This window comes from Nelumbo lutea, chromosome 1 (genome assembly GCF_056320005.1).
Source record: "Nelumbo lutea isolate HS-2025 chromosome 1, American lotus-T2T, whole genome shotgun sequence".
Lineage (NCBI taxonomy): Eukaryota > Viridiplantae > Streptophyta > Magnoliopsida > Proteales > Nelumbonaceae > Nelumbo > Nelumbo lutea.
This window is the reverse complement of record NC_142684.1, coordinates 19,245,463-19,258,411: the sequence shown is the minus strand read 5'-3', so window position 1 is coordinate 19,258,411 and position 12,949 is coordinate 19,245,463. Positions and strand designations below refer to the sequence as shown.

The 12,949-nt window shown below is 37.6% G+C and overlaps 1 protein-coding gene and 1 long non-coding RNA gene across 2 annotated transcripts; both read left to right on the top strand.

Moving 5' to 3' along the window:
- The first annotated feature begins 7,900 nt into the window (after nt 1-7,900).
- On the top strand, nt 7,901-9,311 carry LOC148873828 (major pollen allergen Ole e 10-like). Its single transcript, XM_088966819.1, has 3 exons — nt 7,901-8,696; nt 8,835-8,862; nt 8,952-9,311. The coding sequence occupies exons 1-3, from the start codon at nt 8,315-8,317 to the stop codon at nt 9,109-9,111; spliced, it is 570 nt and encodes a 189-aa protein (XP_088822945.1). The 5' UTR covers nt 7,901-8,314; the 3' UTR covers nt 9,112-9,311.
- Nucleotides 9,312-10,863: 1,552 nt separating this feature from the next.
- Nucleotides 10,864-12,007, top strand: LOC148873827 (uncharacterized). Its single transcript, XR_016105070.1, has 2 exons — nt 10,864-11,100; nt 11,228-12,007. It is a non-coding gene; the product is annotated as an uncharacterized LOC148873827 (long non-coding RNA).
- Nucleotides 12,008-12,949: the final 942 nt, after the last annotated feature.

The window sequence follows — 12,949 nt, the reverse complement described above, 5'->3', positions numbered from 1 at the left end:
TGGAAATATGAGAAATCACATAGGGTGCATGGAGCCAACAGTTTCAGCTGCATAACCCCACCACCTTTCTGTGAAGGATCATATCCACTCATCATACGAGTTTTCCCTTTGGCCTCTATCAGACAAGGTTTAGAGCCGTTTTCAGGTAAACCTTTCTGTCCAGTGAGTGCTCACCCATCATGTTCGTGAATGCCAATGTACCGTGAGAGAGTTCCCATTTTCTAGTGAAGCCCCTCCCACATCGGTCTATGACACCCCTATCATCTTATGAAACACTTAGACAAGCCCAACAGCAAATGGATAGTCTATTTTCATGTGTGTTTCCTCATTACTGAAGGACCCATCCTCATGCTAATGATGGAAGGCCTTTAGAGAGTTCATCATATGAATCTCCCTATCACGTGCACTCATATTGCTAGAGGGAACAATTAATTACGCCCTAATTTGATTTAGGTCAAACCAAAGTGGCTCCCACTGACTTTCATAAAGTTAGATTTCGGTGGGCCTTAAATCGGCTAGGGTTCCGCACGTAACCTCTTGATGAGGTGTGGGGCCCACCACTGAGGGAGGTCATCCAATGACCAAAAGGGACACCATGGCAATGATGTGCATTCAGCCATGGAGTACGTAAGAGCCACTATTGAATGAGCATGGGCCAAACACTTATGGACCATGTACGCAGCACATCACACATCCAAACATCTCATGCAGGGATAAATTGATCCAATCAATGAATTATCTGTAAGGCCCATTGGAAGCCCATTGAAAATCCATAATATTAACCATTAATATTATCTAGGTATATGGGTTGAATTAGGGTTACCCAGTTCAGCCCATATAATTTTATCCTTTGAAGAGGGCTTTTAGTAGTTTTAACCATTTAAAACTAGGCCTTTACAGATTGGGCCAAATTAACCATTTAATTAAATATCAATCCTCAGGCCCATTAGTGGGAAAATTAGGGCTGACTTTCAGCCTTGATTAAACCCTAGATTTGGTCCAAACAGTTTTGAACCATTCTTGGTTTGAATGGATTTAGGGTTTGATCTTTAATTAAATCTTTAATTCAAGAAAATAATCTAAAATTAAATAACTGATAAAAGAAAATCAGAAATCAGTTAATCAGGGTTGTTCGCACACTCCATCCTGCAAAACAGAGGTTAGATCACAGATTACAGTTTCACAAACTGCAAATCGTAGATAGCGAATGTCCCATCTACGAAATCTCCTTCTCTGGGCCACCATCTTTGATCCAAAATAAAATTAAATAGAAATTCTATTTCTATTAATAATCACATCAGATCGAAGGCCTATACATTGAGTCTAAAAATAAAAAAAAAATTATTTATAGACTAAATGTAATAAATAAATTCAAGAAACTGCAAATCTTGCAGTTCTCCCTGCGCAAATCAAGAATTCGATCTCCTCTTGTACGAATAGCCCATAAATCAAGAAAATCATATAGAACTACTCTAAATAATAATCAGATTTATATAAAATTAATTTTAGATTATTTGTCCATCAATTTTGGAACAAATTTCCCAAAACCAATATCTGCGCAAATTGCGTAGAACGCCTTCTCCTTATTTGCGTAGGTTCATATCTGAAACAGAATGGTTCAAGATTTGAACCTGGCTCTGATACCACTGAAGGGATAGGAAATCCATCATATGGACGCCCAAAGATTGCGGAATAAGGGGGCGAATTGCAAAAATTTTTCTCTCCCTTCAACTAGGAATCGAATTCCCTATTTAGAAAATCATATTTTTAAGGATCATTCTTGAACCATAAACTGAACCAGATCTGAACCAAAAGGAGTAGGGAGAGATAATACCTGATACAAAGAAGTAGTATCTCCCAATGGAGGTATTCACGCCCAAGGAAAGATCCAAAATCTGCTCCCACTGAAGATGGCACAGTGCAGGGTGGAGCAGAATCAACAGTGTTCTTCCAAAAGAACTTGACCCTTCTCAAAAATCACCTAGATGGCTTGTGAATATAACTCCCACCAATCTTTTCTCCAAAAGATTAGAATCAAGATCCAATCTTGATTTCTCCAAAGAACTGGAGATCAAACTGTTGTGTGCGGTAGCTGCAGGAAGGAGGCGGCAAGAAAGTATTTGCAGGGTGCAGATTCTCTCTTCTTGTGATTTCAGCTCTGAAGACAAGAATGTGTATTGCTTGCATGTCTAAAGGTTGTTGCCCCCCTTCCTTTTATAAACTTAAAGGGATCAGCTCCTAATCCCATTAGGAGTTGCTAACCCAAATCATATTTGGATTGGAAGTCCCTTTAAATGATAAGGGATAACCCTTATCTTATCTGCAGATTAGATCAGCCATCTCCTAATTTAATTAGGAGGTTTCCAGATCTAAATCTCATTTAGATCTTGGACTCTCTAAGTGGATAGGGTCTGGGCCCAATCCTATCAGCTGATCCATCTCAAAATTCGCCCCTTAAGTGACTAATCAAATTAGCCCAGTTCGAAATGGGATTAAGGCCCATTTAAGGTTATGTATTCATTTAGCCTTCCAAACTGATGCCTAGTTGGGTTTCCTTGTATGGCGTGGGACCCAAACATTGATCTACACATCAGTCACATGGGTTCAGCCCAGCCTTTGTTACAAGGCCTGGCCGAATACACTGTTATGGACAGTGCACCCCTTGAAACCCATCAGATGGGCTCTATGGGCCCAACACTTACCCTAAGTGGTCCCTGGGCCAAGCCACCTTATAACACCCAGGGACTGTGGGCAGATGCAAGATTAGCCCATCAGGTATTATCCTCAATGGTCTTACACTTAACCTCTCAGCCCATAATGATCATACGCTGCCCGACAAGAGAGGACCTATCCCTCGGTTGCAAGGAACAGTATTGCGCTCTCTGCTTATATGGATCCCGGGTATTAAAACCTTTTGCAAATCATTTCGAAACCATAATATATATACTTTTATATCACATATAAAATATATTTTGCAAAACAAATCTCAACGATTGAAATCAGCTGCCGGCAGTCTTGGTTTCCATTAGTGAGAGTGCATTCCCAATCATTACCTTTGTCCAACAATGGGGCTGATCATGTCACTATGATCACCCACTCAGATGAATTCTCAGACTGCCCCAACATACCTAGGTTTTGACCCCCGCTAAGGATCTCACTGATTGGTACATCAAAGACAATCCAATCTGACACTTAGTACAGTATCATAATCGAGTCTAGGGGTCGGGTGCAACTTTCCAGTTTTGCCCACCACTCTCCAAGGTCCAGGGCAATACTGGAAATCTGATCCAGTTCAAAGATTCAATTAATCCTACACTATATGTGCCTAGGGTCTCACCCCAGTAGCTGAGACAAGTCACCCCAACCGACTTGGTGGCGCCACAGTGTCAGCATTGTCAGGATAGGTCTCCCCAGACCGACCCATTGGCTGTGAACATTCTAAACTAATACGAGTCTCATTAAGTATCCAGTTTAATGGTATTACACAGAAACATACCAAGGGAACATGAATCAAATATGCACTTTTATTCATTTACAATAAACTCATAAAGTATATCATCTTGATTAAAGCTAAGGGCATACAAAACTGTCTACCAGGTATTGCCAATAGCATTCTAGTAAATATTACTATGATTTTTCAACATTTTGATATAATTTTATGTCACTCCCCCAAAAGATTAAATTATTCTTTAAGGAGAGGTAGATAGTTGAGTGGAACTAAGAACATATAAACGTTAAGCATAAGATCCCATCCACATAAACGTGATTGTGCTTGCCATTTCAATTGCATAACAATTGAATCTTTTGTGTAATTTGTGTGTATTTTGGTTGCTTTATTGATTATATTGACACTGAAAATTGTTTATATTGGCACCAACAGTCTAAAAAAAATGTTTCTAAAAAACACGGCAACGTTTTTTCAACAAAACACCTCTTGAAAAACGGCATTGATTCCAAACATAGCCACAATAGATAAGGTCTCAAAGCCAATTTTAAGTGGACTCAATGGGATCCAATTACTGACTCTTCTTTCAACAACAATTCCATAGGTTTTTTTACAAGCTTATGACCTGTAAACATTTAACAACCGTAAAGTTGAACCTTTTTCTAGTGTTTTTATCAGACAAAATTATGGAAGAGAACATGGTAGCTGGTCCTAATTCGTCCTAAAAGGTGTTTTTTAGGGAATCATAGAAATTACTAAACCTCCCATACCAAATCCTTTGCCGGTGATATGAAAATACATATAATAACAAATAAAAGGGAGCTCTTTCTCTTCCCTCATTTGGGTTTTCATTCATCTTTTTTATTTTTTATTTTTTGGTAGAATTAATATATTTGAAGTACAGAAAAAGAAAAGTAATAAGAAAATAGAACGATAATACTTGTTAATGGATCTTAGAGTTTTCATTTTGTTTTCTCTTGAGAAATCTTTACTTTACTCAGGCCACCTTACAAATTTTTATTTGTTTTCTGATTATATTTTCCAAAATTTCCACTTATGATACATTACTTCGCTGGTAATTTGTCTAATATTTTCATCTTAATTGTTCTCAGGCCATGTCCAGGAGTGCGGTGTTTATTGAATAAGTGCTTAAAAACAAGTGCTTATTCTAATAAGCACTTATTTGTATTTGGCACCCAATTTTTTCAAGTGCTTATTTTAAAAAGTACTTATTTTATATAGGGTGTTTGGTGGTCTTTTTCTCCAATAAGTACTTAAATAAGCAATTGTGACTCTTTTGTCCTTCATTTTCTTTCAAATTTTCAAAATATCCAATCCAAAGTGAATGATTAAAACTACTTTGATATAAGTGTTTTTATAAAAGTATTTTCACAAAAGTGCTTTCATAAAAGCACTTTAATAAAATCACTTCTATAAAATACGTCTATAAAAGTGATTTTGTAAAAAGTTCTTCTATAAAATCACTTCCATAAAAGTGCTTTTATAAAGTGTTTTCATAAAAGTGCTTCCATAAAAAGTACTTTCATAAAGTGCTTTTATAAAAGTACTTTCATAAAAATGCTCTTGTAAGAGTGCTTTCATAAAAGTACTTTTGTAAAAGTGCTTTCATGTAAAAGTACTTTTATAAAAGTACTTTTCATAAAAGTGATTTCGTAAAAATACTTTACTTTTGTAAAAGTAATTTTCATAAATTTACTTTTATAAAAGTGCCTTTGTAAAATTGTTTTAGTAAAAGGTTATAATTGGTATTCTAAAAATTCACTAGGGACAATTATGGGAGAAAATTTTTGAATAAGTGCCTATTGTATGAGCATTTAAAAAAAGCTGGAAATTTGGGCTTAAAAAATAAGTCCTTATTTTTAAAATAAGCACTTATTTCAGGCTTATTTCCCAAACACTAATAAGTTCTTAATGGTGTGGTCCCCGCCCAAATAAGCACTTATTTTTAAGAACTCCCAAACATAGCCTTAATTGTATAAACAAATAAAAAGTTGTGAGGCCTTTTTTCTGTTGCCACATCAGCAAAAACAATGAGGTTCCGTTTGGTTCATGGTCGGAATCAGAATTGGAATGATCTATTCCCACAGTCTGTTTGGTTCAAACAGGAATCAAAATAGGAATTGAAATCAGCTGGAATGAAATTTCATTCCCAAGGGAGAGGGAGGGAATGGCCGTTCCCTCAAATTGGGGAATGCCATTCTACCAGGAATGGGAATGTGAATGGGAATGGGATTCCGATTCTGTCCAATCAAATAATTGGAATCGGAATGAGCCCACTCTCATTCCAATTCTAAACCCCTGTTCCTGTGAACAAAATGAGCCCTGATTTTTGTTTTAAAATGATGAAATTTCCGTATTAGAATTTAGAAAATACCCCTTAAAGCCCTCAAATAAAAATCATATTTAATGAAACTTATAGTGCTTTTTGCCAATTTTATGGTTTTGCATTTGTAAAGCAAAAAAACAAGTGCTAATTGTGCGAAATCAAATTGTTTTTTTTTTTTCCCTTGAGGTGATGGTTAATCATTCTTATTGGTGAACAACCATTTTGAAATTACTTGAGATGAGAATCATTGTGCCACAAAAAGGAAAGGTGCAACTTGGGCTGCCCAAATTGGATAAGCTCGCGGGTTAGTCTTTTGAATGAATCCGACCGAGAGGCCCAAGCCCAATGCAATGTAAAATGCTAACTTGGGCCGATCATAGGGTCAAACCCATTAAACTGCAGGTTTTCTGTTATATGGTCAATTTACCTCATGTGCAACTGACTCTATCCCCACCCCCAGAATTTCCTGTAATGTGTACTATAAAATAGAAATAAAAATCACTAGATTTCTCTCTTACAAAAGCACAACCTATGGGTACAAAAAACCCCGGGTCAACATCCTGATTCAGGATTTCCCACAGAAATATGAAATGGGTAGAATGCGATGAATTCTAGCTTGGATACACATGACAGAAACAGAGAACAAATGCATATATAAGATGTACAGTATATCTGAGCTGGAACTCATTTGTGAATGAATTCTTCACTGATCCAAATTCGGATCAGGAGAATGGGTTGGATGAATAAAATCTATACCGGTCTTAGCACGTATTGCCCGCTTCTCCATTGGAAATCGAAAATTTCTGACAGAAGGGTAAAAAGGGAAGCACACTAATAACTCGTAATTATCCGACGGTCCTGACCTAATCTTTTATTGTAAGAAAATTCTAACCGGATAGTAGGATTGGGCTGCATTAGCTTGGCTGGCCTAGTCTCGTTCCTTTATTTCCATTCACATATCGACTTCAGTTTAATTAAATTCTGTTGCTTTATTTAGTTTTGCAGTGGACTAACATTACTAACTAGATGGATCAGGTTTAATCTAATTCGATCAATATTTTCGACCATTTTGAATCGGCCCAATTTAATGTATGAACCGTTGAATATGTTCAAATTGGTTTTAATTTAGATTGCTTCCAATTTAAACATGGTCCATTGATACATTTAATATTCAACCAATAGACTAGATATCGGTTCAATCCAACCCAGGTCCAATCCAATCAAGTAAATACTTTAGATCATTAAGTCTGGACTGGTCCAACTCAATATGTCTTATTGATCTGTTCAATTCATCCAAATTAATTTTAATTTTAATGTGTCAAATCCAAACCAGTCCATTGACACCCCTACCTAAATGATTATTGGATAAATAATCCTAATCTCAACCCAAACCACCAAATTGATAAGTTGATCGGTTCTTCCTCAAACTTTGTGGTTGGTTCATGTTTTAATTGGTCCAACCTAAACCGGACATCATCAGTTTCTTTTTCCTCTATCTTCATTTTTATTGACTTGAAGTCTGATACGATAATAAAACAAACCAAAGAAAAAATAGAAATAAAAGAAGAACATTTAAGGCTTAACTTAGGAGGTGCTGGTAGCCAGAGAAGTTCCAAGAGTGAAATTTTCTATCAGGAATCGTCGGTTGGAGATTAAGGTAAAATTCTCAGATGCCTCAACTGTCGACGTATACATACAAGAAAATGGATAAAATCCGGAATGTTCTTTGGATCCGATTTCATTGGTTAAATGGGCGATTTAGGATTTATCCATCTAACACACCAAAACCATCATTTAACCATGTCTTAGTTTTCACGGTCCGACCATTCAGTCCGGGCCGAGTCTTAGAACATTGTAGAAGACGGAGAGTGTAACGACGATCCCATTCTCTCACTGGATTGGCTATATAACTCATGAATCTAGACTACTAGGCCCCATCTCTGCTGGGATCTACAAACTCTCATCTTAGCCATTTAGGCCTTGTTTGGAACGTATGCCGCTTTTTCTGCCAAGATATCAAGGATAACGTCCCTCCAGAAAAATGCAGCCTATCTTCGAAGATGGTTCAGTATTTTATCACATGGGCCCATCGTTCACTTCCGTAGTTAATATCATAGGTTGAATTCTACACAAAAACACCGAAAGCCAAATTGGCAAATTGCAGGGAAATTCTTAGCTTCAAAATGACCAAAATACCACAATAAAGTTAAAAAATTCTCATAACAATCGGAAAAAACGACGAAGGCCCCCTGTCCCCAGACCCCAGCACCAGTACTGTAGGCAGTAGGCACACTGGTTGCTGCTTCTTGCTCTGTTGTCCATTTGCTTCTGATTCTCTCCCAGAATCAAAACTGTCCCGATCTGTTCTCTACCTCCAACGGTCACATACTAAGCTCCCCCTTCGAGACCCTCCGAGAGCGCTCTCTCTCTCTTCATAAAAAAATCGAAGAAAACCTTGTCAAACGCCTCTATTCCTTCACAGTTCACACTCTACTCTTTGGCTGGCTACAAGATCCCTTTCAATGGCTGCGACCTTTCGATTTCGTGCTTTTCTTCTCGTCTCCCTCATCCTCATTACTACTCCATCTCAGTGCCCCTCGTTCGCATCGCCTTCGAACCCCAATCTCGAATCGAAGGCCGACAGCGGTGGCTCTGACGGTACCAAGTTCTGGTGCGCAGCTAAGAACAACGCCGAAGATTCGACTTTGCAGACGGCGCTGGATTGGGCTTGCGGAGCAGGAGGCGCCGATTGCAGGGCTCTACAGCAAGGCGGTCCCTGTTACAATCCCCAGGATATCCAGTCTATGGCCTCCTACGCCTTCAACGATTACGCCCTCAAGAACGGCTTGTCCAACACTACCTGCAATTTCGGCAATAGTGCCGCCATCGTCACTCTCGATCCAAGTAATGAAATCTCTTCTTCTTTTCTGAAATTAGGGTCCTCTATATTAGATCGATGAAATTCCGCTCATCTCTGATCTGTGAAATTGCTCTCCAATCCATCTTGAGATCTTATTTACACTTGATCATTTGACATTGCAGGTAAAGAGAGCTGCGTATTTCCGGCGAGGTCCGTCTGATTGAAATTTTTAAGTTTTTTTTTTTTTTTTTGGTTCATTTTCCACCTTCTCACCTGCTGAGCTTGTTGCGGTGCTGCAGCTCTACCGTGATGAACTCAACCTTTACCGGATCCCCGGGTTTTATGGGATTGGCCCCCACTGGAGCGGATTTAAACGGCAGTGGGACTGTTGGAGGGAGAACCAGGGCTCTGATCACCGTTGGTTTGATCCTGGCGTCGATACTTCTCTATGTAAAATAGTACTCGATCAACTTTTTATAGGAGAAGCAAAGAGATTTATATTTTTTTCTTTTTTTTTTTCCTTAATGATTGGACGATTATTTGAATATTTGATGGTATAGAGTACGGGTTTCCCCAAGGTAATTTGTAAGGACAATTTTACCTCATAGTATTTATTGTATGAACAGTTTTGCCTTAATTTTATTCTTTTATGGTTGGAAGTCCTGTTGTTTGACAATATTTACTATTTACTTATTTAGCGAGTCCGAATATGCTCTTCACATAGCGCTCCTCATGCCCATCCCACAGATACATCTCATCATCGTGTATCGTATTTATGTGTTATTATTTACATGAGATGTTCTTAATAAAGAAAGAAAGAGTAAGTATCCCGGGGTAAATCAGTCAAATGGACAATTGATCAGGATCGTAGAACATTAAAAATTCCAACGCAAGCAAAGAGACTAAAACCAAATTTATCCGAACAAGTTTTATCTAGAAAATATATGCTTAAATAAACTGGCCTATTCACATGATTTAAAAACAAAAATGTCAAATTATAAGGGTAAATTTCTTAAATTACCCTTATAGTTTATTAAATTGACTAAGTATATTCTTATTGTTTAAAAATTATTTAACATTATTTCTATTATTTTTGACAATTGACTAATACTTCCTTTATTGTTAAGGTTATGTTATAAACCGTTTAAATGTGTCATCACATGACTGTTATAACTTTTAAAAATACTAAATTTACCCTTTTATATAAAAAATGCCCTTTTTATTTCGATTGAGCTAGTCACTGGTATCAGCTCAAAAGGGAGAGGAAATTGGCTCGAAGTTGGTTATATCTGGCATTAGCATCGTCGTCTGCATCGACCCCTTCTAGCACCGGCACCTTCATGGCAAGATCGACCGTAGGTTGAAGATTTCAAAACTTTCGAATAGGCATTGGATCCCCTTGCTCTTCACTGAAGACGTCCTTCGATGGAGACGACAACAAGGGAAAAGGCATTGGATCCATTTCCAATGAGAATTCCAACTCATCGGCTATGGTTATGGAAGAGGGATTGGATGATGATGACAAGCGCGGTGGAGGACAAAAAAGTAGTAGTAAGATATTTGGCTTCTCGGTGACCCATGATGACAACTATTCTTTGGAGAGCGAACTTGTAGTGACCTAGCCGTTTTTTCTAGTCAAGGAGTTGGAAATTGGGGCGTCCCCTGTTGTTGTGTTGTTACAATTCATTTGTCACGAGCTTATTGTTGGATTTTAATCTCATTAGAGGTTAAATCTAATGGGATTTGATTGGTCAATTACATGAAAAAATACACCTGCTCATGTCTTTACAAAAAGTTTTTTCTCTTACTAAAACTACTTTTTAACTTGTCCCACATTAGAAAATTATAAGAATTGTTTTGGATTTTTTTAATAGTAACTAATTTACACTCCTTAGATATAAAGAGAAGAGTATGGAGGCTTGCTACTGTATAACATGTGTACACATGTGTGTGGTGCAATGAGGCACTTTAGAGGTGTACTTTGCTTACGAAAGGTGGCTTTGGCTTTTGATGCGAGATTGACCATTGATGTGATCAACAGTCACGATTCGATCAGGTATAAATAACAGGTACCATTCAAAATTAACAGTCATTAACTTTTAACTACCGTTAAAGTCATTAATAACCACGATTCAAAAATTAACATGTACAATTTCAAAAATTACTTTATTTCTAGAAGATTTATCGGGAAACTCTTCAATTTTATTGGTTGACATTATCTTCAAATACGCATCAAAACTTCTCCTTCAAGCTTCATCCCATTTCCCAACACTCATCGGGTTCGTGTCAAGTTCTGTCGGTCAAAATCTCTTGCTGCCGGTAGACCCACGGAAGTTCCCCGGTCCACGAAGAAGAGCTGACGAGGGCTAAGGTCCAGAAGCTCACAATATCGTGGTGTTACATTTTACAAGAGAACCGGTCGTTGGGAGTCTCGGCGTCTCGCAAACGGTGCTTTTCCTTTCCCTATGACTTTAAATAATCCTTTTTTTTTTTCTTCTTCTCTTTCGATTTCTATTTCCTTTGCGATCTCTCTCTCCAATCGCAATGTTCAAGTTTTCTTTTTCTCTTGATGCAGGGATTGTGGAAAGCAGGTTTCTTCGATCTGCTAAATCTCCATCTCACCGTAGTACCTCATCACCGACTGAATCAGAGATGAGGTAGGCGAGGCGAGGTGGGGAAGGGAGGGTTTGGCGGCGACGAGGCGAGGTGGGGAACATCCTTCCGCACCCTAGGCTCTCTCTTTCTCTCTGTTCTTCTTCGTCATCTCTACAATCGAACAAACCTAACAGTGCTTTCTCTCTCCTCTTCTCTGCAATCGAACGGGCATGCATCACCGGTAGTCGATACCATCAGAGCCACCTGCTTGATGATAGAATTTCTAGATTCCAGTGATTTAATCTCCATCTCAGATGATAGGGGTTCAAGACGCCGAGAGAAGCAGGAATTTGTATCGATAAAAAATGCCTCTTCATTGGGAATGTTTTCATCAGCACCTGCCACATTGTTTGCCGCAACTACCTTCACTATGTGAAGATATACCAAAGATTAGAAGAGGCATTCCAATATTCCTGCCCATATATCTGCATGTTTCTGTGTGAAGGAAGGTGACCATGTAATCATTAGACAGTGCAGGCCGTTGTCCAAGACTGTGAGGTTCAATGTGTTAAAGGTCATTCCATTAGAATCTTCTGGTGGTGGTGGAAAGAAGGCTTTCACAGCAATCTAAGGTTAATCCAACAGAGACCGTATTTCCTTCCAGCGGAGACCAGTGGCGGCTACATCAAGTTGATGTTGTTGAACATAGTAAACGGAGGGTTGAAAATTTAAAGAAAAATAATGGGTAAATTAGACTTTTTAATCTTTTCATAAAAACTTAGGGTAAAGTAAAAAAAAAACCTCGCTGAAGTTTCTGACAACGATAGAAACCTCTTCTGAACTTTTGAGAAATTCAACAAAAACCGTTATTATCCCAAATGGAAAATGTTAGATTAATGCACCAGTTTTTTTTTAAATATCCATTCTACCCTTTTATAAATTATTTTATATACAAAATTATTGAAATAATCCCATTTTAGTTAAACAAAAAAGCATATTTTAATAATTTTGTATGTAAAATTATTGAAATGATGTCAAAAGAGGTTTTTGTTGAATTAAAATGAGATTATTTCAGTAATTTTGTATGATATTTAAAAAAAACTGGTGCATCAATCTAACATTTTCCTTCTAGGACAGTAACAAAAGGGAGATTTTTGTTGAATTTCTCAAAAGAGTAAAAGGTTAAAATAAAACTATAAGGAGGGTTTTATGATTGTCAGAAACTTCAGGCGAGATTTTTATATTTTACTCAAAAACTTAAAGGATAGTTTAAAACAATATGTAGGATTAGTCAAATAATTAAACTATAAGAATAATTTAAAAAATTTAGTGTAGATATTTTGGCGAAAAGTATAAAACGAGGATTTGATTACCCTTGTTATTTGGATACTTGGTGCGGATCTATTTGTTCACAACCATTTCGAGGTATCTTAGTAATCAGGCATTGATTTAGACAAGTGTAAAATAAAGAGATAATGTTCATCTAGTCGCCATTAGCATGTTAGCATTGCTTGACGAAGTTATTTGTTTCTTAATTATCACGGTGGATAAAGAGATTAAGCAGCAACTTACTTGGGTGGAGCCCGGGTCCGGGTCCATGTCTGCTTTTGGGCTTTCTGAAAAATTCAAGACGGGACTAAAGATTTTAGGTTTGGGGAGGGTCGTTGCAACGTCTACAATCTTTTTTATTAAAGGAAAGGGG